Source organism: Anoplopoma fimbria, chromosome 2 (genome assembly GCF_027596085.1).
Source record: "Anoplopoma fimbria isolate UVic2021 breed Golden Eagle Sablefish chromosome 2, Afim_UVic_2022, whole genome shotgun sequence".
Lineage (NCBI taxonomy): Eukaryota > Metazoa > Chordata > Actinopteri > Perciformes > Anoplopomatidae > Anoplopoma > Anoplopoma fimbria.
In genome coordinates, this window is record NC_072450.1 from 16,140,668 (window position 1) to 16,162,324 (window position 21,657).

Here is a 21,657-nt window from a genome sequence, read left to right on the forward strand (position 1 = left end):
TGTAATTGCAGGCCTTCATAAAACTAGCGCTAACCACATGATTTTCACATACACATAAAGTACACAGAATTACCTTAGGATTTTTAAATTGTCAAGGATAAGTTACAAATAAAGAGCTAGAAAATAGTTTGTAAAGCATTCACTGAGGATGAGGGGTCTGATTGTTTCCATCGGAGAGGTTTGACTGAAAAAGAAGAAAGCAAGTGTTTGGAACTTTTGTGTTCTCTGTATTCTTCACTTTATTTAACATGTTTATATTTTTAATGTTTCTCCTTGAACTTGTAAATTTCACTGTGTACTTACTGAAAAAACTCCAAGTTACTTCCCAGTGTCTTTCCTTCTGTATTTTCTAGCAGAGGTGGTACATTTTAGTCAGAGCTGTTTGACCCAACCTCAGCAGTGTGTTGGTGTTATTGCACTGGGTCAGAAGACAATGTTCTATTAATAGAGGTGACAATCCAACAATTAGCACACTCTAATGACAAACATCACAGATGAGTAAAAATTCCACACTGTCACTGAAAATACTTATGTTACAAAACTACGTATTAGACCATATTGTGTCCTTTCTCAACGACGGTTCCTTTGATTTGGCTTCAGATAGCATATATGAGTATGCTAACTGCTATATATCTATATATAAGTTACTTTTGCAGCTTAGACATGATGATTCCAGTAACCTTCAAGTTGAACCTCTAATTTGTGGACTTTAGAACCCACAGTGTACAGCCTTTTGATGTTATTTGAAGCCAGTGAGCTACATTGGAGCACAACAGCAACCTCAAGAGGCCGTTTCAGAGATCTTCCTTATTTTACTGCATTCACCTATGAATCAGTTGTATACTCAGTACTGAGACCTAAGAAATTAAGATGCTGTTATTTTTCTATTGAATTTCCTGTTGTCCTTTCCTCTAGGCAAAATGGGTGAGGGGCTGTTCAATGCTCTTATGCGGTTAGGTGGCCAGGACTGCAAAGCCTCAGAGTGTACCTCACAGATGACCATTGCCCCACTGGAGGACCCGGCCCTCAGGGCTCTTCAGCTGACAGAGGGCCTCAGGGCAGTGCTGGAGGGGCAAGGGAGTGAGGAAGAACAGGACTCTCTCAGGAAACAAGTCTCCACTGATACAGCAAACGTTATACTGAAATGGTTGGAGAGAGATGAGGTGAGTGGTGTGACACTGACAACTAAAGGCCATCAATGCCTTGCAAATTTCCCCGCTGCGGGACTAATAAAGGATTATCTTATCTCTTATCTTATCAACACTCAAACAAGGATGCACACCAGACCAGAACAGCATTATATAACACCCCATGTGCAAATCCAACACCCAATCTGAAATATCCAAAAACCAACTAATGAGCAAGCCTTTACATTTGACTACAACATTAGTACCTGGGTTTTGTTAGTTGTGTGATAAGTTGGTCTTTCATCCTGGTCATCAACATCTGGAGGGCCTTTTCATGTCAGCTAAGAAGTGGTGAGAAGGAAGCTGGATTTATTGCCAACTGCACCGGTAATGAGATCCAGAGCTCCTGTTTAAAGCACAGCAGTTGCTCCCTCTTTCAATCCCTTATTACCTTCATTCTTATGGGCTGCATTATTCCCCTCCTCCCTTTTCTGCAACAACTGTTTGTTCTTCTGATCCAGGTTTGCCACCAACAGTATTTGCTTGCTTCTATTTAACTTAAATTTGATATTGTCAACTTTACACTCACGTTCCCTTTCAGTCTCCTCCTCGACCTCCTCCTCCCCTTCTACTTCGCCTTTACTGACGTTTTGCTCTGCACCACATCTGACAAGCATGTGCTGCAGAAAGTTTCCTCTCCCCAGTGCCCCTTTAGGAAGCCCCGCAAAAATTAACTCGACCGAGAGGTACTTCAGACGGAGTGAGACAGACAGTCAGAGAGAGAGGTACGGGAGAAAGAAAGGGTGGACAGAAAAAGATGAGAGATCATGAGGTGCAGCTGAAATGCAGCAGAAATATGGAAGCAGTTTGTGCTTGAGAGATAGAGAGGAAGAGGCAAAAGGGGGAGTTAGAAAGAGGTAAAAAAGAAAAAAAACTGAAGAAAAGAAAGAAAGGGAGTAGAGCCAACTGGCATAGTTTGAGTTATTCGCCTCAGCTCTAAAAGTCTCAGGCTGCCCAGACTTCAAACCACACGGACTAAGGTCCTCTCTGCTCTCTCTACAACTGCAATATGGAGAGTCTGTAAAAAGACGAAGGTTGGATTCAGGAAGATCTAGAACGCAGTACAGTTAAGAACCATTATTTCGTCCCACTCTGGATTTTGGTATCTGTTCATCTTCCTTGATGCTTTATCGCACTGGCTCAATTTTGTTAATACAACATTAAGAACCAGACCTACAGTACAATGGGCCTGCAGAATGGAGTGTGATATTGACTTCTACAAACATTTTGCCTGGCTTAAGAAGGTAAGGTTGCATGACTGCTCCTCATGTATTTATTGTGAAACTAAGTTTGCACAAAGGCCCTTTGTTGTTAATTTTGGCCTTGCAGTGTTGTTGCTTTTACAACATAATTATGGTTGCCTTTGTAGATCATTTAGGAGGACGTGCTTTGATTGGGAGTTGAAGAGGTGTGCTGCAAATATGCAACACATGCACTCTTTTATACCAGTTTCTCGAGGACAGGAGAGAGAAGATGTAAGAAAATAAGCAGCTTAAAATACCAGCTATGTATTTGATTTGAGTAATGTTTAGTTTTAGGGTGGAACGTAAATGGGTCACCATATAAGTGGATAGTTCATTGCACAACAAGTCTGCCAAACTGGCCACAAGGTTAAAGTGTTTGAGGTGAAAGATAAATGGATATGCGTGTCAGCTGAGATCATTTCCTGCCACTTGAACCTATAGGGAGTCTTTGGACAGCACATACCATCTTGCTACCATTAAGAGGGCATTAGTTCTCACTGCCTCCATTAGGTTATAATTCTTATTGAATGTTAAATCCATAGAGGAAAGATTTTCATGCATGTACTTGTCAATCATTATTATGTACAATTTTAGACTTTAGGCTCATGATGTATTGAAGTCATGTCAGCTATTACTTGACAATCTGCACTTACAAAATAGTTGCATTTTTCATAAAAAAAAAAAATTAAGAGTTAGTATGTAAGTGGAGTAAGCAGAAATTAGTTTTTTTTAAAGATACAAGGTGCTCTACAAGATTAACATATATAAAATATGAAAAGATAAAAACACACTGAATTATGACGAACAATATAAACACCTGTACTATGTAGTGCTGTGCAATGCAGTGGCCCTGTATTTTTTTCTGCTTCATCTCAGTTCAACCTCATCAGTTTGAATCACAGCAACACATCTGTGACAGTGTCAAAAACTAGTAAATTGTGAAGTTGCAAAAAAGATTAGTGCTGCTTGTTTGACATTTACCTCACTGGGGAATAGGTCTGTCTTCGACGAAAGACATTCTTAGTCAACTAACACTCTTAGGGTTTTGACAACTAAGCGAAAGGTTGATTTATTCAACAGGTCTGTAAAACTGTGAGAGTGTCTCTACAAATAATCATTCAAAAGCACAACTTTAAATCGTGTGTTTACCAGCATTTTCTGGTGTGTTTACCAGAGACAACATCTTAGTCGACTAAGACCTAAACAACCAATTAGTCAACAAATCGACCAGCAGGGGGCAGCCCTACTGGAGATTGTTCATTTAACTGTATTAGTAAATGTTTAGTAATGTGCTATAGTCCAAGTTGTGAAGCACTTGTGTTGGCCAGGATTTTTGAAAGTATGTGGAATATTTAAGAAGTTTGGATTTATGTCTGGAGTTAGGTTTAGGAGCTGGACCTAGGTTTGGATTTTTTAAAAGTTGGCTGAAAAACTGTTTGAAAACAATTAAGCACACAAAAAGAACTAAGGAAGCTGCTCACAATTCACAAATGCCAAATACTTAACAAAGAAACATATCTAGAGTAGATACTGTGTAGATACTGTGACACAAATGCTATTGATAACAATTAGTTACGTAAAAGAAAAACTGGAATAACACTTAAAGTATGCGAACTGTAAACACATGTATTCCGTTTTCTGATGCAAAGAGTAATCTACATTAAAGGCTTAATGGTAGTTTTAGATTTTTGTAAACCACTTGCTGGCTCACGATGATGGAAGCTGGTCTACTAATGTTTCCATGTTTGTGGTTGAAAGCCTGGATTTTGGAGAAATTTGAGCCCATTTGGTTGCACTTTGCTTCCCTTGCACTGATGGCTCTGAAATATCCCTGATTGCATAGGCAGCACTGAGCGCAGCCTTCACCCAACATTTGACCACTGTTCAGCCGGTATAAAAGGTTGGATGCAATGTTAAATGCTGGATTAGAACCTGTAAACCTCTTACAGACTTTCCTCACATGATCCATTGACACAACAATGTTTGAGAGTTGTGTGTGTGTACGTGCGTCCGTGTGCATGTCTGAAACTGCAACCTCATTTAAGAAAAACAACCCCCTGGGCAACTGTTCTGTATTAATAGTGTGCTTACTGAACTTAACAGCTGACCTTTATTCTGAAGGTAAACCCCCATTCATCTGGCAATAGTGAGTCCTACCAGGAGCGGTTATCACGTCTGGAGGGAGACAAAGAGTCACTAATTCTTCAGGTGAGATTTACCACTCCTAACATTCAAAGTACAAACAAAACAATATCTGTCTGCATCTTTGTGTATAAGATTCATATGTCTTTTAAAACTTAAACCTTAAGCATGCTAGGACATTTGTTTATAAAGGTGAATGAATTCCATTGTGTATGAGCCTGGTCAAATAAAAGCAGACATAAGACACCACACTGTTAATGGAAACTGACTCTTACCAGTGCTAATATCACATTACAGCGTTACAGGAGAGAGACGAGGGAAGAGAGGGCAAAGGTAGATCAGAGTGTTGTGTTGTAAATGTTGCGTAATTGCTGTATTCTTTTGCACATGTGAAGCAACAGCTATAAAGCTTGGGTTGGTGCTCTTGCAACACTAGAATGTCTTGTTTTGTGTGATGTCTTTGTCTGCATATGTATGTGGGATAGGTGTGTGTAGTTATGATGACTGCTGAACAAGTGCTTATCTCAGACAGGTTGAGGCTAGCACCACCATGAGCTGTAGCGTGTAGGTGTGTGTGTGAGAGAGCAGGTGCCTTGTTTGTTTCTTTGACCTCACATAAAACATTCCTTTAGAAAATCTGCTCCACTTGGCTGGTTGGAACGGCCTTTTAGCATGTGATCAGCTATTGTGTGGCCTTAATGGTTTACATTTAACGTGGGTTCTGTCATTTAAGTGTTGCAAGCACCTACTAGGGCACAAAGGATCATGAATTAATAATCAATTAATTTTCAAAGGAAATGTGTCACTGTTTGAATGAAAATAGCTGATATCAATGTGTACTGTGGGCGGCACGGTGGTGTGGTGGCTAGCGCTGTTGCCTCACAGCAAGAGAGGCCCGGGTACAATTCCCGGGCTAGACGGCCTTCTGTGTGGAGTTTGCATGCTCTCTGTGTCAGTGTGGGTTCTCTCCGGGTTATTCAGCTTCCTCCCACAGTCCAAAGACATGCAGCTTAGGTTAATTGATGACTCTAATTTGCCCGTAGGTGTGGATGTGAGCGTTACTGGTTGTTTGTTTCTCTGTGTCAGCCTTGTGATAGTCTGGCATCAATGACAGCTGGGATCGGCTCCAACCCCCCCCGCGACCCTTAACAGGATAAGCGGTTACAGAAAAAGAATGAATGAATGTGTACTGTAACAAAACTCTGAAAGAGACAACCTGAGGCCTTAAGAATTTTGCTAGGCCTGGGCTGCAATAATGTCATAAAATGTGAAACTAAAAGATGTGAAAACAGTTTTATGGTTAAGGATTGCTAAAAAGAAAGTCACTAATTTCTATTTACTTTCTGTCCAAACACACAAATACACACAGGTGAGTGTGCTGACAGACCAGGTTGAAGCTCAGTGGGCCAAGATCAGCGATCTACAGACTTCTCTGCTGGAGCATCAGCACAAACTCAACTCCACAGAGGAGATGCTACAGCAGGTACATGGCTTTAAAGATCTTGTGTAAAAACATCTTCCACTGGTCAATACCAAATGCTTGATTAATTACTGGACTGAAATCAGGAAAGTCCAACTTCCATCAGGACACATCCTGGGATCTTATATCAACATAGTTTTTCCATTTAATGAGATGTTACAGGCTTCCAGACTGTCTAACTATCTTAAATATGACTCTTCTGCAGATCCAAACTTTTCTCATAAGCTGTAGAATGTAACTCCGGATAAGTGCTTCTTCCTGGGAACAAATTCCTTGCTAAGATGCCAGTATCTGGCTGCAGGTTACCTTGACAACCAAAATATTGAGGACGCTCACACTCATTCCACAGCAGTGTATAAGAGTGCATTTCTAGTTTATGCAGGGCCAGACTAGTCTGTCTGGGCAGGTGATTACAGCACCATTAGCCACACCCCCAACCTGTAGCTACCAAGACCTTGCCTGCTCACCCACACAGAGAGAGAGAGAGAGAGATTGGGAGGGAGTTAGAGAGACAGATGAGACAACAAATGAAACGAGGAGAGGGACAACAGCTTAAAAAGGTGGAGAGATGGGAGGGTGAAAGAATAGGGGTGGTGCTCCTTTAAGAGTTAGAAGTGTGTGTGCATGCAACTTTCAGTTGTTTGCTTTTGACTTGGAACCTACTACAGAGACTTTAAACACTACAAAGGACACTGAATTGAATGGATGTATGAAACTTTAATATACACGGCACTTGAAACCATTGCATCTATGAAGGAAACACACTTACTCTTCCTTTGCTGCAGGTGGAGACTGGAGTAAGATGAACCAGGTATTACTCAGAATCAGTTTCTCTCATTCTTATAATACTGTTTTTGTAAAATTTCCATTCAAAGCAGATCATTTCAACCTATTCTGACTAATTTTATGAGCACCAGGAATGTGTGTGTATAAACTATCTGATGCATCGTAAACCAATGCTCGGTGTATACTTCTACGTTCAGTGCTGTATATGTGTATCAAAGGGCAGCCAGGGCTGGTTTCTTGGAGACATGGTCATTATGAGGCTTTGGACCTGAGCCGTAAATCTCTTTCTGGTGACAAAGCTCTAATATTTTCCATGTGTACACTCTAGAAGAAGCCCAGATATTTTCCAAAGCCAGAGTTTTAAATGGATGTATTCATATGTGCTGTTTGCCTGCCTCTGATGCTCATTACTGGACTCTAAGTGATTTAACACCTGCTTGGCATCAACCAAATTAGCAATACATCTGCCTGCATTGCCCGGGCTTAACTCTCCAGCCATTCAGGACAGATAGTCACAGAACTGTATAGCAGACCCGTCTCCCTCAGCACCAGGTTTGACTGGCAGCAGTTCACAGGGACAGGAAAAGGCACCTGTCAAAGTTATTTTAATGTTTTTTCTATGAATGTTTTGCATGCTTTTGGGTTTCTTTCTCTCTCACTCTCTCCCCCTCTGCACTCTACTTTGAGTGAGCTGTGAAATAGGCATTATAAATAGTGGTCATGGGTTGCGTATATTTAGCCACTCAAACAGCATCTGAAACCAGTGGGTTTGTCTGAGGGGACAGTCATTTCAGAACTGGAAGTGGGCTGTGCATCACGCTTAATGTTGCCTTTGTTCAGTAAGTACTGAGCATTGTGTATCATTGAAGTGATTATGTATTTATGTATGTATCTATTAGTATGTCTGTTTGTGTTGCCTCATGCTCTTGCTGTATGTTGTTGACGACAGGAGCTCCTGCATAGGACGTCACTGGAGAACCAGAAGCTGAATCTCTTGGGGGAGGTGTCCTATCTGAAACTAAAGCTGGCAGACATGGAGGGAAAGCAGGGCCATGGGGCTGAAAGGCAACACAAAGCCGAGGTAGGGCTTTTCACGGAGTCAAGTTTGCCTATTCCTTGTGATATTTTGTTTTCAATATACAGTATAGTACATTTCAGTCTGTAGTGGTTGTGTTGTTTGAAGGGTCTTATTTAAAGCCAATATGTACCCATCAAGACAAGGTTGCCATGTTGAGTAGTGCCAGTGGACTTGATCCACTTGCTTACCTTTAATTAGTAGCAAAGTTTCCTAATTGTAATTAATTTCAATCTTACGAGAATTTTGCAATTAAGCTTTGTATTCTTGACCATGTAAACTTGAAAGCCTCATATCCAAATTACCTTACAGTTTGTTTCACTGAGAACTGTTTGAAAGGAGGAACTAGTTAAGCTAAGATCCCCAGGAACTTCTGTTTCACTTCAGTCTTTGGAAATTTGAACGCAACTCTGCCAGGAATGAAGAGGGTACACACAAAAATCTGCCTTGTGTTCTGATGGATTTTATGGAAGATCATAAACACTTTCTGGACAGATGGAAGGGAATATTCACCCAAACCATGGCTCTGTTGTTCCTGGGCAAAGTCCACAGGAAAAAAGTCTCGATGTGGATACATTTTTTTGTCAGTTGAATCATGTATTTGCTTAAGACCGATGTGTTAAGTTACCAGTAGACATCCTGGGCATTAAGTGACCATATGAGTTGGAGAAAGGGGAAGCAGGGAAAGCTGCACTACTACCAGACAGGATACTGTGATGTATGTAGTTACTTTCAAAACACTGCTGGTCAAAGAGCCTTTGTGTCCTCATGTTAAAAGAGTTTCTGCATTGCAGAGCTGGCATGATAGATGGCCAGCCAAATATGAGGGTGTGTAGGCTTTTAGTGTTGGTGGTGGGTAATGATTGACTTGGCCTTCCTGAAAATAAAGAAACTTGTGACATGTTCCCAAAAACATTTGACATTATTTAAGTACATGAAAAAAAATGTTTTATCAATTATGCTTGAGCATTTATAGAATATATATAAGAGACAATATAGCATATTGTACATGTGATTCATTAGACTTAGTAGACTGCTTTCATCATGTGTACAGACCCAACTTTCACAACAACAGCTGTTAGGACTTAAGGAGAATAGGAACACTTAGCCTCCCATGTGCTGCCTCTACTACACAAACATATCCACACATATGCATGTTTGTACCGTTTGCACACACACACACACACACACACACACACACACACACACACACACACACACACACACACACACACACACACACACACACACACACACACACACACACACACACACACACACAGCATGTGGAAGCCTCCTTGCAGTGGAGCCAGTAAGCTCACAGTTAAATTTAGACATGAAGGCACACCATATCATCTGTCATATCCGCTGTACCAGACCCCAAGTGAGACTTCCTCTGTCCACAGTCCGGGCATAGCTTGGCCGCTGTTTACACTCTTTTAGAACGAACATGGTCACAGAATACCTTTAAAAGATGGCAAACCTACTCACCCGTCCTACTCACCCGTCTCTAATTTATCAAAACAAACTACCCATTTCATGAACTGGATATGCTGGAATATGGCACAGCATAATGAATCATAATGTAAATACCCATACATTGCAAAGAGTTTTGGTTAATGAACAGATACACCTAGACTAGATGAAACTAACTGGGCCAGAAGACACAATGGGAAAGTTAGTCTAATCTGGTTTACGGGAAACAGCCAAGGATTTGTGTTTCCGATACTAGCTCACTGGCATATTTATGCATTCAGGCTCAAAACCAAATCTACACTTTCTCAGAATTGTATTCACACACAAGCATAGACATATACACCGACTCCGTAATATTTCCTCTACTCTTTCTAAACATGTCTCTCAATTCCTTCCCCCCACTGCATCTGTCAGACTGTAGTAAATTTCATTAGTGAGCTGCAGGAGCAGATGTGTAGGTTTCAGAAGGAGATCAATTGCAAGATCCAGGAGAAAAAGGCCTTGGAGTTGGAGATCCCAGCTGACATCAGCTCTCCGGTGGTGCACCCCACCGAGTCCCCTAAGGGCGAAGGCTCAAACCCCTGGCCGTCCTGTGACAGAATCTCAGAGGAGGTTCCAGACGGGCCTGATGGGAACACACACAGCCTGGAAGAGGCTAGCTCAGATGCAGAGCAGCAGGACGACTGTGGAGAAGAAAGTGTAGGCACAGCCTGCCTGCATGACTTCTAATGTTGTGTGCAGCATTGCTTGTCTCACTTAAGTGTGTGTTATTCTTAGCTTCAGATTCAAATGAAGCAAGGACTCACTAAATATCCTCAGCAGTGACAAATTTCACTTTGTAACTTGGTTGTTCTGTTTGGAAAAACAGTTATGCATCAGTGTGTGTCACTAATAGGTGCATTTCATGTTTTATTTAATAGTGTGTTATAAAAGAAAATGTGCAGATTTATTAACATCACCTGAATTTAAACTAGCTAAATGTTCTCAAACGTTCTGTTTTAGGGCTTACTTAAAGAGCTTAGGCTTCTCAAAGACAAAGTGGAGAACCTGGAGGACCAGAAGTTACAGTACGAGAAAAAACTCAAAGCAACTAAGGTAAAAGAGAGTTCTGATTTTTGTGGTGTCAAGACATACCAGTACACCATCAGTGCCCACATTCCACTGCTAACTCTCCACTCAAGTTTCCTAAATTCTGTCCAATCCGATGTTCCCGACAGTTAAATGAGTCATTCAGTTTTGGATGGTCACCTATGTTTTCTTACGAAGTCTATTTGACGTTCTATTTTAAAGTCCTGTAGGAATAGATTTAATGATGGCTTAGTCCATTTTTTAATGCCCAACTTGCATGGCCACATGGCATTAATCTTATACTTTTGTGAGCAGTTTTTGTTGTCACCTTTTGTTCTCTTTTATCATAAGATCTTAATCTTTCACATTCCCAGTCTTTCCCTTCTGGTACAATATCTGCCCCCAGTCTGTGTATGAGGGTATATTTCATTGTGTTACTCTACCTGCCCACTCAAACAGTAGTTTGATTTTACTACTTCATTCATAGAAGTGTAGCCTGGTCAACCTATAGTCACAACTGATTAGATTCAGATTGTCATTTTTAAAGGTTGGACATATCCACATACCTAAATAAATTTTAAAGCTCTCGAAGGAGGTCTGCCCGGTTTGATGCGCTGTGTATGATAATACTGTATATTACCATCTGCAGTTTTTGTTTTTGTTTTTAGATGTTAATCAAATATCCTGGCATCTCTCCATCAATTGGACGTTTACCAAGAATTGCGAAATGAGGAAATAATACATTTCACATAATGTGTCATTCTCAGTCTGGAGCTTTGGTTACTGTTGGCAGACTGTTAGACAAACATATTTTAAAAAAATATTGGCTGTTGGTATGAGTTTATGTATCGTACTCTAACTTTTTAAACAAATTACTAGGGAGTATGTTTTGATGAAAAGAAGAAGGCTATGATTTGGTATATGAAGCAAAATGTGTATTTTCCAACTTTGACTTTCTTCTACACAGACATAATACACTGGCAAATTCTTGGGGCTGAGCTTTATTGCCATCTGTTTCTTCCTTACACTCAAACTTACCTCCAAACAAACTCCAGACAGTAGTGGCCTCTAAAATTCAGAGATTAAACATTTCTGTGCTTTATTGTGGGTGCTTGGTGGAAAAAAACTTTATCTAACAACATTGGAGTTTCAATAGCTTTTAGCTGTGCATGTTTAAACAGATGTGTTGGCACATATAGTGCACAGAACAACATGTCCTCTCTGCTAAGATTCCTTACCGTGTGACACCCACAGGCAGAGATCAGCAGCCTTCAGCAGCTTCTCCTCAGTAAGAACGCTGAGATCGAGAGCTTGCACACACAGCTGCTGGCCAGGCCCTCTCCATCCACCGAGAGCCCGGAGAGAGGTAAGCAAAGCACCCAGCCTCAAGCCCTTGACCAACCTGCCAACCACAGCCTCTCACTCTCATAGAGTTACCCAGCCTGATAGGTGACACAGTTAATGACTCCTTTTTGCATTCATTAACTTGCAGTAACAGCTCTGGGAGAAGTCTGTCTAAGCCCTTAATAAACTGTCTCATCACGGGTCTCTGTCTCTCTCTCTCTTAGAGGACATGTACAGGAAGAGGCTTAACACCAAACGTAAGCCAGAACAGTACTTAATGAAATTATTTTAAACCCACAGGCCATGTCTACTTTTGATCTTTTATCTATTTTCTTTCTCCAGACATGTCTTTTTATTTTATTATCTTTTGTTTCCTTCTGCTCAGAGGGGCACCTTTGACAATCACAGACTAGTTTCCAAAAATGACTTGATCCACTATCTCTCTTCCCTTTGGCCTTTTCATTGTCTTTATGGATTCCTGAGAGCATAAAGTCTTGTTTGTTCTTAATTTTAATAGACAGGCACATATCTTGGTACTTGCTTAGTCTAATTACTGTCACTTACCAGCAATATTGCCTGTGTGCCTGCAGTAGTTACATAGGAAGTTTCTATGGACTGTGATCCCAGATATGTAAGAGCTGACATGGCTAAAGCTATGATTGATAGATTAAAAACAGGCTTGTATCTAAAAATACATGGTTTGGATGGAGCTGTGGTGAGGAATAAATCTACAACATGCTAGAATGTATCTGTGCTTTTCATGTCTTTCTAAATGACAAGATGCCACTATGTGTCTATACAAAATACAACTTTATGAGACAAGATATGACACAGCTGCCTATATAGATTAATAATCAGTGTGGGGTTTCTTTTTAAACATTTAGATCAGGAGCTGCAGAGGCTTAAGAGTGGAATGAAATCACTGGTAGCTGCCAATGATGAAAAGGTAAGTTATTACCAGTGATATGGAAATCTATCCTTTCTCTTTCTGGTCAACAGCTGTATGTGATTATGAAGTATAGAGCAGAGTGTGTTTTGTCATCTGTTTACTACAATGTAAAAAAGTCTTACTGGCCTGTATATAGAAGTGCTATCATCATGCTGTTTAAAAGGTTAGATGGTAACTGTCTGTCATTTCTCAAAGCGCCGCCCTCCAACCATTTATAGTACAGAGGGGCTTTTGTATTCTCCCTCCCAGAGAATCTTGGACTTTAAAGACTCACAGAGCAGGGCCTACATGTGGCACACTACTGAGGACACACACGTACACACACCCCAAGGCGAGCCATTTCAGGAAAAGCTACACTTAAGTAGGCCTCGATCTGCCAAGCCTAATTTTGGAGTGAGCTACATTAAGAGAACCATGACAAAACCAGACATGGGCACAACTTCAAAAAACACAAACTGCACGCAGCTGGTTACCACAACTAAGATTCGAGCCAGGCGTCGGTCAATCCCCTCCCTATCCACTACTTTGATGTAAAGGCCATATGGTGAAGAGGGACATTTGTGAGGCGTATTTGTCAGTAATAAAGTGAACCAGCTAGTCCATATATATATATGTTTCCTGACCTTAGATAAACATCTTAATTTGGTTTCCTCTCCGTTTTCTTCAGGACCGACGAATTGAAGAGCTCACTCTGCTCCTGAATCAGTGCAAGCAATTCAGAGAGGTCACTCACACAGCAAGGCAAGGTAATCAGCTTGTTCACTCCTTTATCCACCCTTTATGGCGTTTGTATTTTGTTAGCATCCACGTTGGAGAATAATGAAAGCCAACACTCTTCCCCCCTTAAGAGAAACATACGCCCCTACCTTTTTGGGGAAAAAAACCATTTATTTTCTTTGTTACTGTAGCTCCACCTGCTGTTCGTTCATTGTCAAATGGCAGGACTCTGTCAAGCAGCAGTGAGGAAGAAGAGAATGCGCTGATGAAGAATACTGACTCTGCCAGTGCAAAATCGGTGGATGTAAAGTCTGAAGTGGGTACAAACTATTAAAGGTACCAGTTCAAGTTTTTTGTTTACTTGAACATGGTTTTAATTATCTATGTTTTTTACCCATCACAGATTTCCACAAGCAGCTCTTCCTCCCAGCAAACATCTACTTCATCAGCCCAAAAGGACAGTGATTACAGGTAGAGAGGCAGCTTTTCGTCAATTGACGACTCTTCAATATCTCTTATATTTTACTGAGATCATTGTGTTTTTATCTACTCAGAACAGAACCGCAGACTTTATCAAGCAGCATGAATGACCTAACAAATGGACCTTTACAAAAGGTATTTTGTAATCATCATACAATGCCAGTTATTTGTCAACTTTCTTTTAATGCATGTAATCAGCCCTGAGTGTTTCCAATCCTTGATTTTTCCACATTATATATAATCTACTGTTCCTCTGTATTAAATGATTGATGTATGAGAGTATTTGATTTTGTGCATATATTAACAGTTAACAGTTTTACAGCATTTTCTGTAACGGTGTGTGTTTTTTTCCAGAGTGGTCTGGATGACCCTAAAAGTCAGATGCTGCCTGTGAATTCCTCGCTGTCAGAGCAGAATGTGAGCGGAGACAGCAGCAGTGAAATCCAGAGTCAAAAGTCTCCAGATGGCAGCGAAGATGGAGACTCCAGCCAAAGTAAATCCAGACATATTAAATTAGTCTATACATGATGATGGATAGTGTGCAGTAATAATCCCTAATGTAGTATTACACTTCCTTGTTCAGTGTAATAGTCGCAGGGCCAGTAATTCCCATGAGCAGAGGCAGTTTTCATATTTGGAACAAACCCCTCTCCTTTGAGCAGACAACCACTGCACCTTTGATCACATCTAATTGCAGAGGTTCCTGACAGAGCAGATGGATTTTGCGATGGATTTTCTTGCCAAACACACCCTCTCTTTTGCTCTGATTGACCACATTTATACCCGCTCCACCCTTTCTTAGCTTCATTGACCAGTTTTAACTTGAGCCCCACCCTGATTTCTCCCTGCTGCGTTCTGCAGTAGAGTGGAGACTGACTGCAGCACATATAATAAAGATCACACCTTGTAAAATGTAGCTTAAACCCCACAGGGCATTAACCAATTAATTATTTGCCAAACTCAATGATCTGTAACCTGTTCTCCCTCTCATGAATAGAGCACTGTGAAAAGCCAGCAGACCACCACATGTGTGCTACTTAGCTCTTAATGTACTGTTCTGTATGCAAAGAGATAAAAAAACCAAAACGCTTTAAAAGCGTTATACTCAGTCATCATCATCATCCTCATACTTATCATCATCATCCAGATTTTGTCTTTAACAATGCTTCAATTTAGGGAAACTATAAATTTAGACAGTCTGATCTTTTCAAAGTTCCCATTTTGAACTGTGTATTACAGTGAGGCTATGTCTGCTCTAATTATTACAAGTAAACTGTAATTTTTAGCTAATGCATCAATAAATGTTTCACAGCCCTCCAAAGTACTACAATTTGAATCATATCTTACAAAGTAATATTGCACTGACTGTGGTTTTTGTAACCTTTTGCAGGAAAGTTGGAGAAAGTTGATGACAGCACTTCAGGCGATAATTCCCCTGTTCCTTCTGGAGCAAACACACAGCCTGGCCAACGAGCTGTGGGCTCACCAGAATACATGAAGAATAACAGGAGCTTAAAGAGACTCTGGGGAAAGTGAGTGAGGGAAAATACATTGATACATGAACAAATCACATATGATCACCAAGTAGAGCAAAAATGGACCACTTAACATTAAATAGACCTAAATAAAGAATATGTATACCGGGAGTGTAAATAACATTACATGTTATTACATTTTATATAGAACGTATTAAATTGTGGATCATTAATATTTCTATGTCTTTGTTTTAATAGTTGTAAAAAGAGAACAATTATGAGAGACATTTTCATGAAGGAATCTTTTGTGCATATACTGTATATTAAAACTATCCTTTCCCTACTACACTTGCCCTTCTATTACATTCACCAAGTAAACACTATAGAATTTCTGAAATTACACAATTACATAAAACGTGTAATTATTGTTGTTGAGTACCTAATAAATGATAACTCTCAATGACTTTCAGTATTAGAAGACTGCAGCAACTTAAAGTATTAGTAGTAATATTATTTTATATTTATCAACAATAACGTGACCATGTTATAATTTTGCCAAAAATATTATCATTCTACTTTGAAAATGAAAGTTGTTTCTAGTATGTTAAAATTCACCCATATAGACTTCGAAGAACCCAGTCTGGAGGGCTCCAGGCAGTGGATCCAGAAGTTGGTCAATTTAGAAGAGGGGGACTACGTTCGACAGCAGGACCCAGACTAACCAGGACCCCCGAATCTTATGACTCCACACGGTAAAGCTTAGCAGTACTGTACTCCTATGTACGAGTGTGTAGGTTTTTAAGGGTTTTTATCAGCCAGGTTACCATTATAATTTTCTTGATATTCAGAATGATATTCAGAACATTAATATAGCAGCAAACAATACTTTACTTTGCTCTGCCTTATTTATTTTATTTCAGTGATATGAACGTTCCATTCAGCCAGTGGACCAAAGAGCAGGTATGTGGCTGGCTGGAGGACTATGGACTGGGCCAGTATGTCAATCTCACCAGGCACTGGGTTGAAAATGGACAGACGCTGCTGTCTGCCACACCTCAGGACTTTGAGAAGGTCAGAGAATAAAACAGGAAAACTATTAACACTGAAAATATCTTGAATTTACAACTCTACACAGTATTTAAGTATTCGATCAGAGAATAAATATTCATGGGGTATTGGAAATTTAAGAAGATTTATCGGGCTAAATTAAACTGTATGGTGTGTTGGTAAACCTCCAATTATTCCCACATCTTTAGTTTTCTTGTAACAAACAGTCCTTTCTAACCTCAGGAGATGGGTATGAAGAATCCACTGCACAGGAAGAAGCTGCAGCTCGCTCTGAAGGCATTCATAACAAAAGTTATAGAGAAATCGTCAGACCTGGACTACATCTGGGTTACCCGTAAGACTCTTTCTAAATGTAATATTATGAAATGTTCATTCTGCATCTGCATGTTCTCATTTGAATCTCATCAACCAATAGAGAGGGGGACTTCTCGTGGCACAAATCAAACAAAGACATGCAATGTGTGAGATGTAAATATATTAAAAAAGATGCAAATATACAGTAGCCACTGCCAGCCTTCAAAATCAGGAACTGTATCTTATCTCAACAGTTACAGTGAACATGTTTTGACAGCTGACAGCTGATGATACTTGATTCAGCATTCAATAGTTTAGCGAATAAATGTCTGATTATCACCCATTTAGGCTGGTTGGATGATATTGGTTTGCCTCAGTATAAAGACCACTTCCATGAAGCCCGAGTGGATGGTCGAATGATACAATACCTCACAGTGGTAAGACTTAATACTGCATATACTGTAACATTTCCTATTAAAGTGGGGGTCTGAAAATACATTTATTTAAGTGTCAGGCATGATTTACAAACATGCTATGAATCTGTATACTTTTCATAAAGTTCACTGATGTTCCTTTGCTGTTCACTCAGAATGACCTCTTGACTCTGAAGGTCACCAGTCAGCTTCATCATCTCAGTATTAAATGTGCCATCCATGTCCTTCATGCCAACAAGTTCAACCCACACTGTCTTCGACGTAGGCCAGGGGAAGAGGTAAGCCATGATAGAAAAGCGGAAAGTTGAAATTGCGGATTGATATGTAGCAGTTGTATGTTTTTTGTTGTATGTTATCTTGTGCTAAATTTTGTGTAAATGCTGCTCTTAGATAGTGAACAGGGGTCATCACCCCAGTTACCCACAAGATGGCGTCAGACATAAAATACTTTTATATGCAGCACAATGTTTCTTTCATACTGCTTGCCTTGAAAGCCCCAGTGCTATAAAAGTTTAATTCTGCCCACTTCTAGTCCATTTAAAGGAAGGATCAACCAGTTGTAAGTCAGATGGAAAATTAACATTTCTATTTTTCACTTCTTCAAGAAACAGCCCTCACCCTCAGAGGTGGTGCAGTGGTCTAACCATCGGGTTATGGAGTGGCTGAGAGCAGTGGATCTAGCTGAGTACGCTCCTAATCTACGGGGTAGCGGCGTTCATGGTGGGCTGATTGTAAGTACTGTAATTTAAGTTTGTCTGCAAGTTTTTCACATGATTTGATGTCCACCCTGTAGACCTAAATTTGTTGCTGTCATGTGCTGTCAAAATGCTTTTCAACAGATCCTGGAGCCTCGCTTCAGCTCAGAGACTTTGGCGCTGCTGTTAAATATTCCTCCACAGAAGACTTTGCTCCGCCGCCACCTCGCCACTGCCTTCGCTGCCCTTGTGGGTCATCAGGCCACACAGGAAAAGCGAGAGTATGGCAATGCCACAGGCCATGTGCCCCTGACTACCACTGCTAAAGTAAAGGTAAGAGCACAATCTCTGAATCAGAATGTTCAGTGGTTGAAGCAGCATGTAATCTAAATGATTTATTAATGGGTTAAACTTCTTTTGTGTTTTCAGCCAAAGAAGCTGGGCTTCACCCAATTCAGTCACCTCAGAAAGAGGAAACCTGATGAAGCTGCGGACTATATCTGTCCAATAGACAGTGGAGCGCTGACAGTGAATGGGGTTTCTCGCCTGCCCTCTGCAGCACTTAGGGGCCTTAGCCCCACCTTGGACAGACAGGCTGTGAGGTGTGAGCAAGTGGGGATAAAAGCTCAGGCTAACAGCCCAAAACAATAATTTTAAACACAGCACACTCCGCTCTCACTCACAAAGAAACTTTGTGAATCAGTGGAAATTCTGATACAGAAATGTACCCAAGATTTATTCATGTGAATTTTTGGATGGGCTGTAAAAATGCTGTATCGAACAAATTTGGTTAATGTATTTTCAACCAGGTGTTGTTAAAGCAATATACATCAAAGATGGTGATGAACAGTGACATTGTGTGAAAGCTGCTCTCTGCATTCCTTATACAGTTGGATTCCAAAGCCTTTACTTTTGCTTAAAAAAAAACATTTTAGTGACCAATTTGTATCTAAACTTCTGCAGATGTAGTTAGAATATTGGTGACATTTTCTTGTTATAAATCTCGATTGACTGCACAGTATAATAGTTACATCAGTTACTTTACGATTAACAAAATTAAATAATTTTAGTTCTTGACGGTACTTTTCTGCACCTTGAATACGTTTTTTTGTAAAGGATTCTCCTACCCAAATGGTGCCTTGTTTAATAAGATTCTTGTGAATATCCAGTAATAAGATCAAAACAAGATCAACAGTTATTCTTTTTGTAAGTTTTGGAGACCAAATGCGTTTGCTGCCATCTGGTGCTTAAATGCTTACTACTGTCACTGAACAGCTTGATCATATTTACATTTATGGTCCATTATAGCTTTTGGTAGTTATTTGAGTAACAGATGTAGTTTTCAAGTTGATGTTTTTAGAATTTTTAATTTAAAAAAAAGAAAAATATGAACAATGTTGCTGTTTATTTCATTAAAGTCGGAGAGACACATCACTTCCTGATATTGGATCTTGAGACCTTGAATGTGTAGTTGATCCAATACTGCCTACTACTGGACAAAAAATTAAAATACAAGAATGATTTGGGCCACTATTGTTTGGTTTGTTTCAGCCCAGGGTGAAAGTGGACGAGCCTGAATAGCCGCTTTAATGTAGCTGACAAGACTGAAATAAAACCTGTTTTGATTTTGTTGGTGAGTTAATAAGAAATAAATTAGTCAAACAATCAATGATCCTCTTGTTGGTGAATATTAACAGCTACAATTCAAATTTGGTTTGTTTTCACACAGTTGAAAGGTCAGTGATTATCACAATGAAAAAAATATTCCCCAAAATACAATTATTGAGTATTGCCTGATTATATGGAAGTATTTTCAGACGGTACTCCACTGAATGTTGTTGACCACAGAGAGATGTTTTTTGGTTTAAGTATATGATCGAAAGGATGTAGTACAATATACAACTTTTTTTTACCAGCTAAAACAACGAAACTGCTATTGTTTTTTCATCTTTTAAGTCTGTGTGTGTCATCATGGCATAATGTGGCCCTGGAGACACCTACTGTTACAGGGACTATACAGAAGTGGTTTTGAGTAGTTTGCCAGGTGTTCATATATCAGTCTGTCTGTCTGTCTGTCTGTGGACAGATATTGTTAACGTGTCCAAACTTCCCTATATGCAATAACAGACCTTTACTTGTGTGTAGTTGAGATTAAACTGTTGGCTAATTTTGCAGATAGGTGTGGTCTGAGAAGGGAAAGGACAATTGCATTCCCACTTTATGCCTCTGGCCTAATTTTGGGGTCGCTAGTGGTGTGATCCCATGGCAAGATGGTCTCTAGTTTGAACTGATTTGAATTATTTTTGACTATATCAGGAAAAATCTTGATAGACCGTAGAACAAAGAAATACCATGTCTTAAATGTTTTTTTAAGTAGAGTATCTATTGTCTGAAAATGCCATTAGTTGACTATAACTAAGTGCCATGTTCTGCTGCATGCTTTTCCTCATGAGTATAGCAGAAACCATATTGTAACATAGCAGACATGATTGCCTTGATTAGGGCTAGATTTGCTTCTGGCTTGCTATTTGCTTCTTTTAACTAATGTCCACTTCATCTTATACCATTGTGATGTAATTGTTATACAGTTACTGTATTTGCCAAATGAGACAGAACCGGTATTAGAAGGAGTATTCTATTTTACACGGACTGAGGGCTGTAGTGAAACACAATCCCAATAAGTGACCAGTTTCCCTCCCAGTGAATCTACTAGGATTCTGCTGGCGTGTCTGTTAGTGTGGCAGACAGGGCAGCAGTCAGCTCCCCTCTGAACCCTCTTACAGAAGCACCCAGTCTCAATTAGACCAAACACAATAATTAGGGAATCTTTTACCTCTGCATATCATTAGTTTCCTAACGGAGAACATCCTGATCAATGATTACAAATGACAGGTTCATAAATAAATTAGTCCTGCTGATAAGTGTGTAACACAACTCAATTGATCCATGTTAAATGAAAAGTAGAGGACTCAAGGAAGGATGATAGGGATGGTGGGTTTTGAAAATGTGAAAGCCATGAATACAAAGGAGATAACTGTTATTTAACATATTTTGTAATGTGAGGGAAATGTCTGATGTAATTTGATAAAAGGCAGCATACACATTTAAAAATAGTTGAAGTTTTAGAAAAATAATTAATCCTTATTTTTAACCAGCAGATGTCAGTGTTGCCTGTGGATATGTCATGTGCCATAATACTACTTCAGAGTTAACTCAGCGAGGTATTCCACTAAGTATTGAGCTTGTTCGTCATTTTGCATTATTGTTTAATTTTCCCTTTCCATACTGTAGGAACACTACCTCAAAAATTAACTGGACAGATTGTAAAATGGATCATGCCAGAACAAAGGACATGAAAGGATTTCAATGTTATTTAAAAACTGGGTTTGAGTCGCAAGTCGTTCCAAATGGCAATTCTCCAGATTGTCCATAGGTCATGTCGTTTGTAGACATACCAGGATTACAAACAGAATAAAATGATATTAGAGACAGTGTATGACTCTTAGTCAGAATACAAATATTCAATCTCAAAAATACAATGGCTGTAAATGCATTAATTTCTATACATTTTAAACTAAGTTCTCCATTCTGTGTGTGTGTTTATCCATGTGCATGTGTTAAGAGAGGATGGCATTGTTTATAATAGTGCATCTTAGCTAATTTCAGTAATGTGATCCAGCCTCCACTAGCTGACAGCTTAATAGCTATTATTTGTGTCACCCTCTCTCATAATGCTTTAGTAA

The 21,657-nt window shown here is 39.7% G+C and overlaps 1 protein-coding gene across 1 annotated transcript; it reads left to right on the plus strand.

Moving 5' to 3' along the window:
- Positions 1 to 920: 920 nt before the first annotated feature.
- Positions 921 to 19,493, plus strand: ppfibp2a (PPFIA binding protein 2a). Its single transcript, XM_054611302.1, has 22 exons — positions 921 to 1,163; positions 4,553 to 4,639; positions 5,943 to 6,056; positions 7,789 to 7,920; positions 9,805 to 10,089; positions 10,393 to 10,485; positions 11,713 to 11,824; positions 12,687 to 12,748; positions 13,419 to 13,497; positions 13,660 to 13,784; positions 13,872 to 13,939; positions 14,023 to 14,083; positions 14,303 to 14,441; positions 15,339 to 15,480; positions 16,047 to 16,175; positions 16,344 to 16,494; positions 16,714 to 16,825; positions 17,134 to 17,222; positions 17,375 to 17,497; positions 17,825 to 17,950; positions 18,059 to 18,247; positions 18,344 to 19,493. Exons 1-22 carry the CDS (start codon positions 921 to 923, stop codon positions 18,563 to 18,565), a joined length of 2,883 nt encoding a protein of 960 aa, XP_054467277.1. The 3' UTR covers positions 18,566 to 19,493.
- Positions 19,494 to 21,657: the final 2,164 nt, after the last annotated feature.